The sequence below is a fragment of the Salmo trutta genome, chromosome 22 (genome assembly GCF_901001165.1).
Source record: "Salmo trutta chromosome 22, fSalTru1.1, whole genome shotgun sequence".
NCBI classification, from domain to species: domain Eukaryota; kingdom Metazoa; phylum Chordata; class Actinopteri; order Salmoniformes; family Salmonidae; genus Salmo; species Salmo trutta.
Genome location: NC_042978.1, coordinates 50,947,691 through 50,966,783, shown reverse-complemented (window position 1 = coordinate 50,966,783; position 19,093 = coordinate 50,947,691). Strand labels below are relative to the sequence as shown.

The following is a 19,093-nucleotide window of genomic DNA, read 5'->3' as shown; positions in this document are numbered from 1 at the left end:
TCTTTATCCGTCTATCTCTGTCTCTTCTCTCTCTCCCTCTTTATCCGTGTCTCTCTCTGTCGTTCTTCTCTCTTTTCTCTCTGGAATGCCATGTGTGAACTCATGGGAACAGCCTTCCTAGAGTGATGTGTGTTTCCAGCTGTATCAGAACAGCGTAACAGTGTCCCATCTGAAAGCTGTGATCCTACACTGCCATCTACTGGAGATAGTTCTTCATCATCATCATCATCATCATCGCCTGGCTTTCCAAACGCGGTTCAGTAAGATCAGCGTTATTCACTCTAACCAGCTCCTACATCAGAAGGTATATACAGGTATGTCTCTGTTCATAATGTGGTCCAATCAAATACAACAATACAACTCAGCCCAGATATGAAGATTTTGTTCCAAAAAATCTTAAAATGTATTCGGACATTGATCATTTGTGGTTATACTCTTAAGTTCCTTTTTTTTTAAAAACATTGGAGGACTGGTTCCCCTCCAGGTGTGTGCTGGGGGATCTATCAGTACTGGTTCCCCTCCAGGTGTGTGCTGGGGGATCTATCAGTACTGGTTCTCCTCCAGGTGTGTGCTGTGGGATCTATCAGTACTGGTTCCCCTCCAGGTGTGTGCTGGGGGATCTATCAGTACTGGTTCTCCTCCAGGTGTGAGCTGGGGGATCTATCAGTACTGGTTCCCCTCCAGGTGTGTGCTGGGGGATCTATCAGTACTGGTTCTCCTCCAGGTGTGTGCTGTGGGATCTATCAGTACTGGTTCTCCTCCAGGTGTGAGCTGGGGGATCTATCAGTACTGGTTCCCCTCCAGGTGTGAGCTGTGGGATCTATCAGTACTGGTTCCACTCCAGGTGTGTGCTGGGGGATCTATCAGTACTGGTTCCACTCCAGGTGTGTGCTGTGGGATCTATCAGTACTGGTTCTCCTCCAGGTGTGAGCTGGGGGATCTATCAGTACTGGTTCCCCTCCAGGTGTGAGCTGTGGGATCTATCAGTACTGGTTCCACTCCAGGTGTGTGCTGGGGGATCTATCAGTACTGGTTCCACTCCAGGTGTGTGCTGTGGGATCTATCAGTACTGGTTCTCCTCCAGGTGTGAGCTGGGGGATCTAGAGGTGGTGGTGGAGCTGTAATGTTATTCTGATTTTTGTGACAATGTAGTGATGGAGGTCGAGATTGAAATGTTTGTTTTGTTTGTTTTCATATTAAATTATTTATTTGCAACAAATAAAAATACATGTCTAAAATATATATATATTTATTTAACCCATCTTGTGTATTTCTTCCTTTACCTTCTAAGTGCATCTCTGCAACACACATAACATTTTAGTTTTTTATTTTATGTAAATTACTCACACTCATTTATATTTTAATATTAAACTGTTATCTACTTTTTCAAAACATAAAATGAATCTTTTAAAGCAAATGATGAGACATTATTTGGTTACAACACTGATTATGTTGAAGAACCCTTTTTTAACGAGTCCACAGGAGGGCGCGCCGGGCTACGCGATGAAACGTTGACAGGCAAGACCATTTTCTCTACCGGAAGGCTAGCCAACTAGCCAACTATCTAGTAAACACTTCGGATACGAGGTTGCTGTCTCATTTTTTGAACAAAATTAAACGCATATATCTTGTAATTGAACAAAATAGTAAGGTGGACAATAACTGGGAACCGTATCCCGAAAATACGGGGACATATTTTGTTTTTGCTAAACCGCTTATCAACAAACTGATAGTAGTAGTATTTCCACTGAAATGTCAAACATGCTAATTGCTAACCCATTAGCTAACATTTTTACGACACCGATAATCACAAAAACATTGATGGCTTGATCACAAGATACGCTACGACATTTAGTTCTATGGTAGAATGAGCACAAAGATTCATGTGCTGACCTGGCGTCGACTGACCAGGAATCTCATGTTTATTGTTGATTATTTTGTATTGTTTGTTTTGTTTATTTGGGATCGTCTCATAGTGAGCAGGGTCTCAAACATACAACAGGACTCAGATGTAGATCTAGCACTGAATGAGCAAACATCTATGTTCATGAGAGTTGGAATGAGAAGTTCTCTTATGATTGTTGATTCACGTGTTGTAATTAAACAAGGAAACAGCCCTGTTCACCTGTACCAGTCTTTAGTCTATAGACTGTTTGTTTGTTTGTTTGTTTGTTTGTTTGTACCAGTCTTTAGTCTATAGACTGTTTGTTTGTTTGTACCAGTCTTTAGTATTTAGACTGTTTGTTTGTTTGTTTGTTTGTACCAGTCTTTAGTCTATAGACTGTTTGTTTGTACCAGTCTTTAGTCTTTAGACTTTGTTTGTTTGTTTGTACCAGTCTTTAGTCTATAGACTGTTTGTTTGTTTGTTTGTACCAGTCTTTAGTCTATAGACTGTTTGTTTGTTTGTTTGTTTGTTTGTTTGTTTGTACCAGTCTTTAGTCTATAGACTGTTTGTTTGTTTGTACCAGTCTTTAGTATTTAGACTTTGTTTGTTTGTTTGTTTGTACCAGTCTTTAGTCTATAGACTGATTGTTTGTTTGTTTGTACCAGTCTTTAGTCTATAGACTGTTTGTTTGTTTGTTTGTACCAGTCTTTAGACTGTTTGTTTGTTTGTTTGTACCAGTCTTTAGTCTTTAGACGGTTTGTTTGTTTGTTTGTACCAGTCTTTAGTCTATAGACTGTTTGTTTGTTTGTTTGTTTGTACCAGTCTTTAGTCAATTAGACTGTTTGTTTGTTTGTTTGTACCAGTCTTTAGTCTTTAGACTGTTTGTTTGTTTGTTTGTTTGTTTGTACCAGTCTTTAGTCTTTAGACTGTTTGTTTGTACCAGTCTTTAGTCTTTAGACAGTTTGTTTTTAGGAGGACAGTGGGATCATTGACCTGAAACCAACAGTGGGAGAAAGAAAAACAACAACAACAACAAAAAAAGGTCAACAATGTTTTTGCTCACAACACACTGTTGAGGATCTCACTGACCTCATCGTGTAGAGCAGCGTCCCATCGTCTTTGAGTCGGAGAAGTTTGTTGGGCGTGGTCATGTTGTGGGCGATAGATTTCTTCCCGTTGAGGAAGAAGGTATCCGGGGTCCAGATGTTCGACGCCAGGAGGTTGTTTAACGGTAACATCTTCATGGGGCCTTGGAAACACAGACGTTCATCCTTCCAGCTCTGTCTGAAGAACACGTCTATGGTGTACTCCTGGAGGTCGAGAGGTCAACCACGAGACGAGACAGGGGGTTCAGTTGGTATATGAACCCAAGAGGGAATCGGTGGGTGTAAAGGATGACATTAAGGGACAGCTTCTCAGAAAACAGATTAAGCCGAAACCTAAAATTTGATTTTATCTTTATTTAACGAGGCAAGTCAGTTAAGAACAAATTCTTATTTTCAATGACGGCCTAGGAACAGTGGGTTAACTGCCTTGTTCAGGAGGCAGAACAACACATTTTTACCTTGTCAGCTCAGGGATTCAATCTGGCAACCTTTTGGTTACTAGTCCAACGCTCTAACCACTAGGCTACCTGCCTCCCCCCTCTAACCACTAGGCTACCTGCCTCCCCCCCTCTAACCACTAGGCTACCTACCTCCCCCCTCTAACCACTAGGCTACCTGCCTCCCCCCTCTAACTACTAGGCTACCTGCCTCCCCCCTCTAACCACTAGGCTACCTACCCCCCCTCTAACCACTAGGCTACCTGCCTCCCCCCTCTAACCACTAGGCTACCTGCCTCTCCCCTCTAACCACTAGGCCACCTGCCTCCCCCCTCTAACCACTAGGCTACCCCCCTCTAACCACTAGGCTCCCTGCCGTCCCCCCTCTAACCACTAGGCTACCTGCCTCCCCCCTCTAACCACTAGGCCACCTGCCTCCCCCCTCTAACCACTAGGCCACCTGCCTCCCCCCTCTAACCACTAGGCTACCTGCCGGCCCCCTCTAACCACTAGGCCACCTGCCTCCCCCCTCTAACCACTAGGCTACCTGCCTCCCCCCTCTAACCACTAGGCCACCTGCCTCCCCCCTCTAACCACTAGGCCACCTGCTGCCCCAAGATGCATGTTCATTGGAGATTCTCAACTGAGTTTGCTTTTTAGTCCTTTAAATCGTAATTTAAAAAAATAGATGAAATAAGTAAATGTTTATACAAATTTTGATTCCATTTCTTTAATAATTTTTTTTTTTTTTTACTTTCATTCAATTATACAATTATAAATAAAAGTAGCACGGGAATATGGAAGCTGTTACAGTTTATTTTAGGATGATAATTAATCAAGAAGAAGTCCTTACCATTTCAGTATCAGAAACGGGACCGAAACTGGTCACAAATATGTTTGTCTTGATCTCGGTCACCTTCTCTGTAGAAAATAAAATAAATACAAATGTATTATCCATGAGAGGATCTGAAAAGTTGATCTCGGTCACCTTCTCTGTAGAAAATATTAAATCATAATAAAATAAAATAAATACAAATGTATTTTCCATGAGAGGATCTGAAAAGTTGATCTCGGTCACCTTCTCTGTAGAAAATAGATCCCATCCAGAGGGTGGGAGTTGCTCAGAGAGGCACACTGGAATACATGTTCCTTTATTTCACTGATCTTTTTCTATTCAAACAACACGGATTGACACACAATTCTGCATTGAACCTTCAATAATTACATTTATTTTCCAAAAGAGGATCTGAAAAGTTGGCCTCGGTCTTTTGAGAGCAAAGACCCTGGTATTTATGAAAGGAGTGATCGCGCTCTCTCTGTCTCTACCTCTCTCTCTCTCTCTCTCTCTCTGTGTCTGTCTCTCTCTCTCTGTCTCTTCCTCTCTTTTCCTCTCTGTCTCTCTCTCTCTCTCTCTCTCTCTCTCTCTCTCTCTCTCTCTCTCTCTCTCAAGGTCAGTCGCCCACTAGCTCCCCTAACCATTGCAATGAACATGTCTCTTCGTCAGAGACCTGTGTTTACCAGGGTCTATGAATATAGGCCCATCCCCCTCTATAATAGATTACTAGCAGACTGACAAAGACATCAACTCTCTATGGTCTCTTACTAATGGTACAATATAATAGATTACTAGCAGACTAACAAAGACATTATCACCTCTCTATGGTCTCTTACTAATGGTACAATAGATACAGAGGACTAGCAGACTGACAAAGACATTATCACCTCTCTATGGTCTCTTACTAATGGTACAATAGATACAGAGGTTATAGTGGAGGGAAGATGGGTCTACTTCATTATATCATAAAACAATTATGATTCTTAACTTAACGAGGCCAGGAAACAATATGGAGAGAGAGTCAGTTTACATGTGGTATGTATGCAATCAGTTTACATGTCCAGATAGTATGTATGCAATCAGTTTACATGTCCAGATAGTATGTATGCAATCAGTTTACATGTGGTATGTATGCAATCAGTTTACATGTCCAGATAGTATGTATGCAATCAGTTTACATGTGGTATGTATGCAATCAGTTTACATGTCCAGATAGTATGTATGCAATCAGTTTACATGTCCAGACAGTATGTATGCAATCAGTTTACATGTGGTATGTATGCAATCAGTTTACATGTCCAGATAGTATGTATGCAATCAGTTTACATGTGGTATGTATGCAATCAGTTTACATGTCCAGATAGTATGTATGCAATCAGTTTACATGTCCAGACAGTATGTATGCAATCAGTTTACATGTGGTATGTATGCAATCAGTTTACATGTGGTATGTATGCAATCAGTTTACATGTGGTATGTATGCAATCAGTTTACATGTGGTATGTATGTAATCAGTTTACATGTGGTATGTATGCAATCAGTTTACATGTGGTATGTATGCAATCAGTTTACATGTGGTATGTATGCAATCAGTTTACATGTGGTATGTATGCAATCAGTTTACATGTGGTATGTATGCAATCAGTTTACATGTCCAGACAGTATGTACTGTATGCAATCAGTTTACATGTGGTATGTATGCAATCAGTTTACATGTCCAGACAGTATGTACTGTATGCAATCAGTTTACATGTCCAGACAGTATGTACTGTATGCAATCAGTTTGCATGTCCATACAGTATGTACTGTATGCAATCAGTTTACATGTCCATACAGTATGTACCGTATGCAGCATGGTAAAGGTTTTAAGGGTGTGTCCTAAATGGCCCCTATTCCCTATATAGTGCACTACTATAGACCAGAGCCCTATTCCCTATATAGTGGTACTACTATAGACCAGAGCCCTATTCCCTATATAGTGCACTACTTTATAACAGAGCCCTATTCCCTATATAGTGGTACTACTATAGACCAGATCCCTATATAGTGCACTACTATAGACCAGAGCCCTATTCCCTATATAGTGGTACTACTATAGACCAGAGCCCTATTCCCTATATAGTGCACTACTATAGACCAGAGCCCTATTCCCTATGTAGTGCACTACTTTAGACCAGAGCCCTATTCCCTATATAGTGCACTACTTTAGACCAGAGCCCTATTCCCTATGTAGTGCACTACTTTAGACCAGAGCCCTATTCCCTATATAGTGGTACAACTATAGACCAGAGCCCTATTCCCTATATAGTACACTACTTTAGACCAGAGCCCTATTCCCTATATAGTGGTACTACTATAGACCAGAGCCCTATTCCCTATATAGTGCACTACTATAGACCAGAGCCCTATTCCCTATATAGTGCACTACTTTAGACCAGAGCCCTATTCCCTATATAGTGGTACTACTATAGACCAGAGCCCTATTCCCTATATAGTGCACTACTATAGACCAGAGCCCAATTCCCTATATAGTGGTACTACTATAGACCAGAGCCTTATTCCCTATATAGTGCACTACTATAGACCAGAGCCCTATTCCCTATATAGTGCACTACTTTATAACAGAGCCCTATTCCCTATGTAGTGCACTACTATAGACCAGAGCCCTATTCCCTATATAGTGGTACTACTATAGACCAGGGCCCGTTTATGTCTGGAATAGGGTGCCGTTTGGGAGACATTGAGGGTCTGGATGGGTCCCCACCTCCCAGTCCAGGACGTAGCCTGTTGTCATAGCCGTCCAGCAGTCTGTCCAGTATTCGGGTAAAGATGGTGATGTTGTCGTTTAGCTCCGCCTCTTTCAGGGGTTCTGTTGGGGTTCCCGCCGGGGTCTGGGAACGGCTGCAGGGGAAACGGGACGGTTACTGACTAGTTAACTGGTTACCAGGCTGCAGGGGGAACAGGACAGGTACTGACTAGTTAACTGGTTACCAGGCTGCAGGGGGAACGGGACAGTTACTGACTAGTTAACTGGTTACCAGGCTGCAGGGGGAACAGGACAGGTACTGACTAGTTAACTGGTTACCAGGCTGCAGGGGGAAAAGGACAGGACAGTTACTGACTAGTTAACTGGTTACCAGGCTGCAGGGGGAACAGGACAGTTACTGACTAGTTAACTGGTTACCAGGCTGCAGGGGGAACAGGACAGTTACTGACTAGTTGACTGGTTACCAGGCTGCAGGGGGAACAGGACAGTTACTGACTAGTTAACTGGTTACCAGGCTGCAGGGAGAACGGGACGGTTACTGACTAGTTAACTGGTTACCAGGCTGCAGGGGGAACAGGACAGGACAGTTACTGACTAGTTAACTGGTTACCAGGCTGCAGGGGGAACAGGACAGGACAGTTACTGACTAGTTAACTGGTTACCAGGCTGCAGGGGGAACAGGACAGTTACTGACTAGTTAACTGGTTACCAGGCTGCAGGGGGAACAGGACTGTTACTGACTAGTTGACTGGTTACCAGGCTGCAGGGGGAACAGGACAGTTACTGACTAGTTAACTGGTTACCAGGCTGCAGGGAGAACGGGAAGGTTACTGACTAGTTAACTGGTTACCAGGCTGCAGGGGAAACGGGACGGTTACTGACTAGTTAACTGGTTACCAGGCTGCAGGGGGAACAGGACAGTACTGTTACTGACTAGTTAACTGGTTACCAGGCTGCAGGGAGAACAGGACAGTTACTGACTAGTTAACTGGTTACCAGGCTGCAGGGGGAACAGGACAGTTACTGACTAGTTAACTGGTTACCAGGCTGCAGGGGGAACAGGACAGTTACTGACTAGTTAACTGGTTACCAGGCTGCAGGGGGAACAGGACAGTACAGTTACTGACTAGTTGACTGGTTACCAGGCTGCAGGGGGAACAGGACAGGACAGTTACTGACTAGTTAACTGGTTACCAGGCTGCAGGGGGAACAGGACAGGACAGTTACTGACTAGTTAACTGGTTACCAGTCTCCAGGGGGAACAGGACAGTTACTGACTAGTTGACTGGTTACCAGGGTGCAGGGGGAACAGGACAGTTACTGACTAGTTAACTGGTTACCAGGCTGCAGGGGGAACAGGACAGTTACTGACTAGTTAACTGGTTACCAGGCTTCAGGGGGAACAGGACAGTTACTGACTAGTTGACTGGTTACCAGTTATAGAATAAGGGACAGGACTAGTTATAGAATAAGGGACAGGACTAGTTATAGAATAAGGGACAGGACTAGTTATAGAATAAGGGACAGGACTAGTTATAGAATAAGGGGACAGGACTAGTTATAGAATAAGGGACAGGACTAGTTATAGAATAAGAGATAGGACTAGTTATAGAATAAGGGGACATGACTAGTTATAGAATAACGGGACAGGACTAGTTATAGAATAAGGGGACAGGACTAGTTATAGAATAAGGGACAGGACTAGTTATAGAATAAGGGATAGGACTAGTTATAGAATAAGGGACAGGACTAGTTATAGAATAAGGGACAGTACTAGTTATAGAATAAGGGGACAGGACTAGTTATAGAATAAGGGACAGGACTAGTTATAGAATAAGGGACAGGACTAGTTATAGAATAAGGGGACAGGACTAGTTATAGAATAAGGGACAGGACTAGTTATAGAATAAGGAACAGGACTAGTTATAGAATAAGGGACAGGACTAGTTATAGAATAAGGGACAGGACTAGTTATAGAATAAGGGACAGGACTAGTTATAGAATAAGGGACAGGACTAGTTATAGAATAAGGGGACAGGGCTAGTTATAGAATAAGGGACAGGGCTAGTTATAGAATAAGGGACAGGACTAGTTATAGAATAAGGGATAGGACTAGTTATAGAATAAGGGACAGGGCTAGTTATAGAATAAGGGGCAGGACTAGTTATAGATTAAGGGATAGGACTAGTTATAGAATATGGGACAGGACTAGTTATATAATAAGGGACAGGACTAGTTATAGAATATGGGACAGGACTAGTTATAGAATAAGGGGACAGGGCTAGTTATAGAATATTGGACAGGACTAGTTATAGAATAAGGGATAGGACTAGTTATAGAATAAGGGACAGGACTAGTTATAGAATAAGGGATAGGACTAGTTATAGAATAAGGGACAGGACTAGTTATAGAATAAGGGATAGGACTAGTTATAGAATAAGGGATAGGACTAGTTATAGAATAAGGGACAGGACTAGTTATAGAATAAGGGACAGGACTAGTTATAGAATAAGGGATAGGACTAGTTATAGAATAAGGGACAGGGCTAGTTATAGAATAAGGGATAGGACTAGTTATAGAATAAGGGGACAGGACTAGTTTTAGAATAAGGGACAGGACTAGTTATAGAATAAGGGATAGGACTAGTTATAGAATAAGGGACAGGACTAGTTATAGAATAAGGGGACAGGACTAGTTTTAGAATAAGGGACAGGACTAGTTATAGAATAAGGGATAGGACTAGTTATAGAATAAGGGACAGGACTAGTTATAGAATAAGGGACAGGACTAGTTATAGAATAAGGGATAGGACTAGTTATAGAATAAGGGACAGGACTAGTTATAGAATAAGGGACAGGACTAGTTATAGAATAAGGGATAGGACTAGTTATAGAATAAGGGACAGGACTAGTTATAGAATAAGGGACAGGACTAGTTATAGAATAAGGGACAGGACTAGTTATAGGCTACACTTCCCTTCTTCATGTCACAATAATGAAATCCGAGTGGAGGGGAGATGGGAAGGATTGGATAGATCAGCCAATTATTTCAAGTATTTCATAACAAAATGACACAGCATCAGTGGCTCTATACAAATATCAAGAAACCTCAACAGATATGTTTTGAAACACTTTACATACAAAATCTAATCTAACTGGATGGGAAATGGCCAGCATTGGCTACCCAATTTTAAATAGATTAATATAACTTCTAAAGCATGTCGAAATAAAATAAAATAGCTCTATATAGCAATATCCATAACATGAAAAGATATGCTGTGAAAAGTGAGCGGCTTACCTCAGACGGCAGGTGACGCTCACTAGCAAGACGAAGACCCAGACTTTGGACATGGCACAGGCGCTGCGCATCCCGTCACCCATGCCTGAAAACACACAGCGCATCCAGGGATTTCCGAGGAGCAGAAAGGCAGGAAGACAACTCATGCAGATCCTGTGTCGCTTATGAAAAGTCGTGACGTCGTCAGCCTACACAAGCTGGAACATGAATTCTAGCGGAATGCATAATGACAACCGTTAAATAAATGTAAAAAAGAATTGTTTAGCCTTCACAGTTACAAGTGTGGCTTGTGGCAGCAAGCCACACTTCAGATATTGGACCCCTTATTTCAGACTACAGTTATTATCCTTTACAACGCCATTCTTCTTACACCGTTTAAGCTAGAAATACCATTCCAACTTTAAAGCGTGCAGACCGGTCTGGAATAGTATGCTTGCAAACAACTTTTTTTTTTTAAATTTTTTTTTATACTATTTATACTTTTTTTTTTAAACAATGACATTTTTACTAAACTTATTAAACTTCATCCACTTTCATGGGATTTCTTCAACCTTTGTAAAAGCTTCCATTGTGACTTCATGACTTCCAACATTCCATTCGTTGTAAATGCAACTTTCAACACAAATCAGACCACATTCCCAACAAGATAGACAAAAAGATACCACATTCCCAACAAGATAAAGACAAAAATATACCACATTCCCAACAAGCTAGACAAAAAGATACCACATTCCCAACAAGATAGACAAAAAGATACCACATTCCCAACAAGATAGACAAAAAGATACCACATTCCCAACAAGATAGACAAAAAGATACCACATTCCCAACAAGATAGACAAAAAGATACCACATTCCCAACAAGATAGACAAAAAGATACCACATTCCCAACAAGATAGACAAAAAGATACCACATTCCCAACAAGATAGACAAAAAGATACCACATTCCCAACAAGCTAGACAAGAAGATACCACATTCCCAACAAGATAGACAAGAAGATACCACATTCCCAACAAGATAGACAAAAAGATACCACATTCCCAACAAGATAGACAAGAAGATACCACATTCCCAGCAAGATAGACAAAAAGATACCACATTCCCAACAAGATAGACAAGAAGATACCACATTCCCAACAAGATAAAGACAAAAATATACCACATTCCCAACAAGATAGACAAAAAGATACCACATTCCCAACAAGATAGACAAGAAGATACCACATTCCCAACAAGATAGACAAGAAGATACCACATTCCCAACAAGATAAAGACAATAAGATACCACATTCCCAACAAGATAGACAAGAAGATACCACATTCCCAACAAGCTAGACAAGAAGATACCACATTCCCAACAAGATAGACAAGAAGATACCACTTTCCCAACAAGTGTCACGTCCTGACCAGCAGATGGAGCTGTTGTAGTAGTTTTGGGGTCAGGACGTGGCAGTCTTGTGTGTGTGAATGTTCTGTGTTGGTCTTGTGACTCCTGATCAGGAACAGCTGGGGATCGTTGTTCCTGATTGGGAGTCATATATGTAGGAGTATGTTTGTCACTTGGTTTTGTGGGTAGTTGTTCTTGCACTGCGTTTTTGTATGCCTGTGAGGCTGGTCCTGTCGTGAGTATCATTTAGTGTATTGTTTTTCCAGTGGATCCTTACTCCTCTTTTTTGAATTAAAAGAAAATGAGTATCCACAACTCTGCTGCATTTTGGTCCTCTCTACAACACCACGACATAATCTGTGACAACAAGATAGACAAGAAGATACCACATTCCCAACAAGATAAAGACAAGAAGATACCACATTCCCAACAAGACAAAGACAATAAGATACCACATTCCCAACAAGATAGACAAGAAGATACCACATTCCCAACACGTTAGAATAAAATATAGATTGTTGGAAATCTTCATCTACTTCTCTGCTATTTAAAGCTGAAATTGGAACCAAAATATCTCATACCGATCAAATTATACAACTGTTTTACCAACTGCATCAATGACATTTCCTCTAACGTTTTAATTAAAAAAAACAACTGAAATTTGGACCCCTTTAGTGTGCACTTCATCTATTTTTCTGCTATTCAAATCTGGAATCGTAACAAAAATATCTGCTATCAATCTAACGATACAGCGGTTTTAGTAAACGCGTTAACAATTTTCCCCAAAACTTTTTCAAACGGAAATTCTGACCAAGTTAGACAAAACTATTTTTTAACAAATGAACATGGGTTTAAATGAGACCCATAAGAATACAGACGTAACAATTCTAAATGCTCCTGCTAATTGGTTAATTAAGCTACAAGAGCAACTTTAAAACATTTAGTCTAAAATGATTTACAATCTTTATTGACCATAACTATATATTTACATTTGAATAAATGAGCATACAATAACTCACTAACAGTAACTCTTGAAACCAGTTCCAAGCTAGATTCACCAAAACAACTTTCACATGTTCAGCCTATCCTAACTTCAATATCTTTCAACCTTTATCAACTATAACTATATTTACATTTGCGTAAAATAACCCACCAACAGTAAACTCTTGAACCGTTAAAGTTGGAGACACCAAAGCAACTTTCCTATCCCACTGCCGCAAATATAAAGAGCTAAATGATTATTATTATTATTTGATGTTTTATTGTTATGTTACTAGCAGCTGCATTACCACTGGGGGGTAGATTACTAGTGCTGACATTGTATTTCCGTACTGGGAAATTATTCCATCTCATCGTAACACACATAATGACTGTAGGCTAAAACACTTCCAATCACAACTCCTGCGTTGGCGGATCCATGTTAAATTAAAATCACTATAGCTTGGCATTATGTCCTTGGAGCTCGCCTCCTATAGACAAACAGTACGTTAGTGGGATACTAGGCTATTCAATCTATGGAAATTATACATGACAATTGTATAGTTTTTCATATTTATTAGCCAATCTATGGAAATTATACACGACAATTGGCTAATAAATATGAAAAACTATACAATCTATGGAAATTATAAATGACAATTGTATAGTTTTTCATATTTATTAGCTAATCTATGGAAATGATACATGACAAATGGCTAATAAGTATAAAAAACGATAAAATCTATGGAAATTATACATAACAATTGGGTAATATATATGAAAAACATATTTGCAGTCATACCATTGTTCAAAAGCCCTTTGTTTGAATCCCTTTAGAGATTCCCCTCAAATTTCAGAAACTGCGTTACAATAAATTAAAGTAAAGGTGGATTCAATTACAGAGAGTTGAGGAGAGAAAATATACAATTTCAATGAATGTCATAATATATGAATCTATACCTGTATCGTTGTGGACGCGTTATGGACAAGAACAGTATTCCATGTGTACTGGAAAGCAAATCCCGCAAGGTTGACAGTCTGTAGACTACTGCAGCTGGAAAGTGTGGTTTCTTGTTGAGAAATGTATTGTCCCCTGGCTGGTCCACTACACGGACCTCGCTTTCTGTTGCCCTCTCCTCTTTCTACGGTTCACAACATGAACTCAACATTATAGAACAAACCCTGCGCATCCCGATACACTTCTCTCGTCTCGTTTTATCTCCTTCATATTTCTAATTAATTAAATGTGTTATCAAACATGATGCTGTTAGTCTCGTGTAACGCCTCCATCAATACGCCCCCCCCCCCGCCCCCCCCCCCCCCCGTGGTACCCCCCCACCCCCCCGTGGTAGCGACGCGTGTCTGTCTGCGTCCCGGTAATGACCTATTCTGCCGTTTAGCGGACCAGCACTTTGTTTCTCCTCCGGTGCCTCTACAACCGACTACATGTACAGTGGTGTAGATCTACAGTACAGCAGCACTGCAACGCTTTGCTGCACGACCATTGGAGCGTAGCTAGAACTCAACATAGGCTTACCACACACTTCTGGTGCTTAGGAGAGAGTTGGTTGTTCCTCCGCTGATCTCAGACTTTTTTACTTATTAACACTGGGAAAAAAATATATATTTTCAATTAAAGTACACGTTCATTACCACTCAGGTGGGAGAATAGAGAGAGACTGGAAGGTTAACGGGGGAAACTAAACGATCGTCTATTTAATGCACAGAGTTTATTTGCCCCCAAATCAATGATAAAAAAAAGGTTGCATCAAATTGAGCGGGTTTCCTAACAATTCTGCTGACTTGGCATCCTTTACATGTCGTCAGCAGCTGAGTGGCCCAGTGTCCCTGTGAATACAATCACAGTGGGTTGAGAAAACCTCCTATCACAGCAAAGTGTGTCCAAAACAAATGTATTGTATTATATTGTCTTCAAGGTACATCAGCCTCATTATTCTCAAAATACATTGTCATCAAATGTGTGGCAATTATATTTAAGCTATTGGTGGCATGTGTAAGAATGAGCTGTGTGTGTGTGTGTGTGTGTGTGTGTGTGTGTGTGTGTGTGTGTGTGTGTGTGTGTGTGTGTGTCTGTGTGTGTGTCTGTGTGTGTGTTGGTGTTCATTCCCTACAGTGCAGAGGAGGTTGGTGGCACCTTAATTGGGGAGGAAGGAAGCATGGTAATATATGTGATGCTGTGTAATGGTGCTACCTGCCCTCAGGAAGATTAGAAGACTTAAACCCTCCTGGGATCAACTGAAACACACTGACACAGATACCAGAAAACACACACTACATTTCCTTTCTATGAGAGAGAGACAGAGAGAGAGAACGAGACAGAGATATAGAGAGAGAACGAGACAGAGAGAGAGAGAGAGAGAGAACGAGACAGAGATATAGAGAGAGAACGAGACAGAGATATATAGAGAGAAACAGAGAGAACGAGAGAGAGAGAAAGAGACAGAGATATAGAAAGAGAAAGAGACAGAGAGACAGAGACAGAGACATAGAGAGAAAGAGAGAGAGAGATATATAGAGAGACATAGAGAGAGAGAGAACGAGACAGAGATATAGAGAGAGAACGAGACAGAGAAAGAGAGAGAGAGAACAAGACAGAGAGAGAGAACGAGACAGAGATATAGAGAGAGAACGAGACAGAGAAAGAGAGAGAGAGAACAAGACAGAGAGAGAGAACGAGACAGAGACATAGAGAGAAAGAGACAGAGATATATAGAAAGAGAGACAGAGAACGAGACAGAGAAAGAGAGAGAGAAAGAGAGAGAGAACGAGACAGATGTATATAGAGAGAAAGAGACGTAGAGAGAGAGAGAGAGATATAGAGAGAGACAGAGATATAGAGAGAGAAAGAGACAGAGATATAAAGAAAGAGAGAGAGAGAACGAGACAGAGAAAGAGAGAGAGAAAGAGAGAGAGAGAGAACGAGACAGATGTATATAGAGAGAAAGAGACGTAGAGAGAGAGAGAGAGAGATATAGAGAGAGACAGAGATATAGAGAGAGAAAGAGACAGAGATATAAAGAAAGAGAGAGAGAGAACGAGACAGAGAAAGAGAGAGAGAGAGAACGAGACAGATGTATATAGAGAGAAAGAGACGTAGAGAGAGAGAGAGAGAGATATAGAGAGAGACAGAGATATAGAGAGAGAAAGAGACAGAGATATAAAGAAAGAGAGAGAGAGAACGAGACAGAGAAAGAGAGAGAGAGACAGAGATATAGAGAGAGAAAGAGACAGAGATATATATATAGAGAGAGAGAGAACGAGACAGAGAAAGAGAGAGAGAGAACGAGACAGAGAAAGAGAGAGAGAAAGAGAGAGAGAGAGAACGAGACAGATGTATAGAGAGAGAAAGAGAAATAGAGAGAGGAATCCAGAGGAAGCCTAATGTAATGGACATCCTCTCTAGTGTTGAGACAGTTAAGACACAGAGCTTCCTGTCTCCTGTGAAAAGCCAAACAGCAAAGACCTTTACTGGAAATGAGGATGTGCCAAATGGCACTCTATTCCCTATACAGTAAAACGCTTTTGACGAGGTCCCATGGACCAAAGTAGTGCACTTTATAGGCAATAGGGTGCCAGCTGAGGCAATAGGGTTCCTGTTGGGATACGGACTTAGGTACTATGGCAGAGCCTCTTGATGTGTTTCTCTGTGCCTTTTTGTTTCTGTCTGCCTGCATATCTGTCTTTCTGTATCTGCCTGTTTCTGTCTGCCTGCATATCTGTCTTTCTGTATCTGCCTGTTTCTGTCTGCCTGTATCTCTGTCTTTCTGTTTCTGTCTGCCTGCATATCTGTCTTTCTGTTTCTGTCTGTCTGTATGTCTGTTTCTGTCTGCCTGCATATCTGTCTTTCTGTATCTGCCTGTTTCTGTCTGCCTGTATCTCTGTCTTTCTGTTTCTGTCTGTCTGTATGTCTGTTTCTGTCTGCCTGCATATCTGTCTTTCTGTATATCTGTCTTTCTGTATCTCTGTCTGCCTTTTTCTGTCTGCCTGTTTCTGTCTGCCTGTTTCTGTCTGCCTGGGTCTGTCTGCCTGTTTCTGTCTGCCTGTTTCTGTCTGCCTGTATCTCTGACAGCCTGTTTCTGTCTGCCTGTTTCTGTCTGCCTGTATCTCTGACAGCCTGTTTCTGTCTGCCTGGGTCTGTCTGCCTGTATCTCTGACAGCCTGTTTCTGTCTGCCTGTTTCTGTCTGCCTGTATCTCTGACAGCCTGTTTCTGTCTGCCTGGGTCTGTCTGCCTGTTTCTGTCTGCCTGTTTTTGTCTGCCTGTTTCTGTCTGCCTGTATCTCTGACAGCCTGGGTCTGTCTGCCTGTTTCTGTCTGCCTGTATCTCTGACAGCCTGTTTCTGTCTGCCTGTTTCTGTCTGCCTGTATCTCTGACAGCCTGTTTCTGTCTGCCTGTTTCTGTCTGCCTGTATCTCTGACAGCCTGTATCTGTCTGCCTGTTTCTGTCTGCCTGTATCTCTGACAGCCTGTTTCTGTCTGCCTGTATCTCTGTCTGCCTGTTTCTGTCTGCCTGTATCTCTGTCTGCCTGTTTCTGTCTGCCTGTTTCTGTCTGCCTGTATCTCTGACAGCCTGTTTCTGTCTGCCTGTTTCTGTCTGCCTGTATCTCTGACAGCCTGTTTCTGACTGCCTGTTTCTGTCTGCCTGTATCTCTGACAGCCTGTTTCTGTCTGCCTGTTTCTGTCTGCCTGTATCTCTGACAGCCTTTCAGAAATGACATATGAACCCACTACTCTTTCAGCAACTCTATGTTGATCTAGAAAACCACTTCAATTACACGTTCAGGTTCAACAACTAAAAACTTCCGTTTTTAATTTGGTTTTGAAACTTTTGGGTGAGAAATCCCCTTTGTATAAATCAAGATCATCCCTAATTTCCAAAGAAATTATGTGACAAATACTGGTTTCTATTATGTGTCAAATACTGGGGCGATGGGTAGCCTAGTGGTCAGAGCGTTGGGCCGGTAGGTTGCTGAACCGAATCTCCGAGCTGACAAGGTAAAAATCTGTCCTTCTACCCCTGAACAAGGCGGTTAACCCTGCTGTTCCCCGGGAGGGAGGCCGTGATTGTAAATAACAATTTGTTCTTAAATTACTTGCCTAGTTACATAAAGGTTGGTTTCTATTAGCACAGGAAGTGGTCCTCTAAACATGGTTGACTCTCTCAGAGCTGTGGAATGACTCTGTTGTGTTTGTTCCTGGAATCTGACCAACAGCTCCATCATATCCAGAGGAACTCAGATCAACACATTAGTCCTCTACACTAAAGGAGTCTGTATAGGGATTTAGATGGTCTCTACTCTGAGCCACTTCTCTGGTTCATACAGCATTACCCATTCAGACTACTGTAGAGTCCTGTATTTAGTAACACTCATTCAATAGAGGACTGTATTTAGTAACGCTAATTCAATAGAGTCCTGTATTTAGTAACACTAATTCAATAGAGTCCTGTATTTAGTAACACTCATTCAATAGAGTCCTGTATTTAGTAACACTCATTCCATAGAGTCCTGTATTTAGTAACACTCATTCAATAGAGTCCTGTATTTAGTAACACTAATTCAATAGAGTCCTGTATTTAGTAACTCATTCAATAGAGTCCTGTATTTAGTAACACTAATTCAACGAGCAAAACAAACACTTCTAATAAAGATCAGTGCTAAACTCCTCAATTCCTCAACCCTAAGACACACTAAGTAACCAGGTTACTGTTTGAGGACACACTAAGTAACCAGGTTACTGTTTGAAGACACACTAAGTAACCAGGTTACTGTCCACTGTTTGAAGACACACTAAGTCCAGACACTTGGATGGCCATTGCAAAATGTTGATGAAGTTGCCAATTAACTATTTCTTTGTGGAAATTCGACGTGTGCTTGGGGTTATTGTCTTGCTGGAAGATCCACTTGCGGCCGTGTTTAAGCCTCCTAGCTGAGGAAAATCCCAAAGTATACCTTTAACTCTATTTAATAAAATGGCTATTCAGTGACCAGTTCAGATTCTGTCAGAAAGGTTTAGAAAATGCTATTATTGTAAATTATTCATCCTGACAATACTGCAGGTCCCAGGTCAGTTCTAAAAGGTCCTTTAATGCAAAACGCTTTGAAAGAGACATAAGTGCTTTTGAATGTTTTCATTCTTGCAGATTAACGCTTTTCCTGCTTATTTTAATAGACGTAGATCAATGTCTTTGGGAGGGAAAGACGAGGTTCTTTTGCGAGTTTTTTTTTTAACAACGTCGGTTTTTAATCATAAAACAAACATGCATTTTTAAACATGGCTTGGTGGTTAACTTTTATAGCAAACTCTTGCCACAGTTTTTTTCAGGCTTGGTAACTTTGTTACAAAACCTAGCAGTAATTTTAGGCTTGGTAATTTTACA

At 41.2% G+C, this 19,093-nt stretch overlaps 1 protein-coding gene across 1 annotated transcript in view; it reads right to left on the bottom strand.

The window, feature by feature from the left end:
* The window catches only part of gabra5 (gamma-aminobutyric acid type A receptor subunit alpha5), a 24,215-nt gene extending 10,262 nt beyond the window's left edge, over nucleotides 1-13,953 (bottom strand). The window contains exons 1-5 of the mRNA XM_029708340.1: nucleotides 13,656-13,953; nucleotides 10,328-10,412; nucleotides 7,028-7,164; nucleotides 4,282-4,349; nucleotides 2,975-3,195 (exon numbers count right to left, since the gene is read on the bottom strand). Coding sequence (XP_029564200.1) covers nucleotides 2,975-3,195; nucleotides 4,282-4,349; nucleotides 7,028-7,164; nucleotides 10,328-10,410 — 509 coding nt within the window. The 5' untranslated portion in view covers nucleotides 10,411-10,412; nucleotides 13,656-13,953. The remainder of the gene's footprint in view (nucleotides 1-2,974; nucleotides 3,196-4,281; nucleotides 4,350-7,027; nucleotides 7,165-10,327; nucleotides 10,413-13,655) is intronic.
* Nucleotides 13,954-19,093: the final 5,140 nt, after the last annotated feature.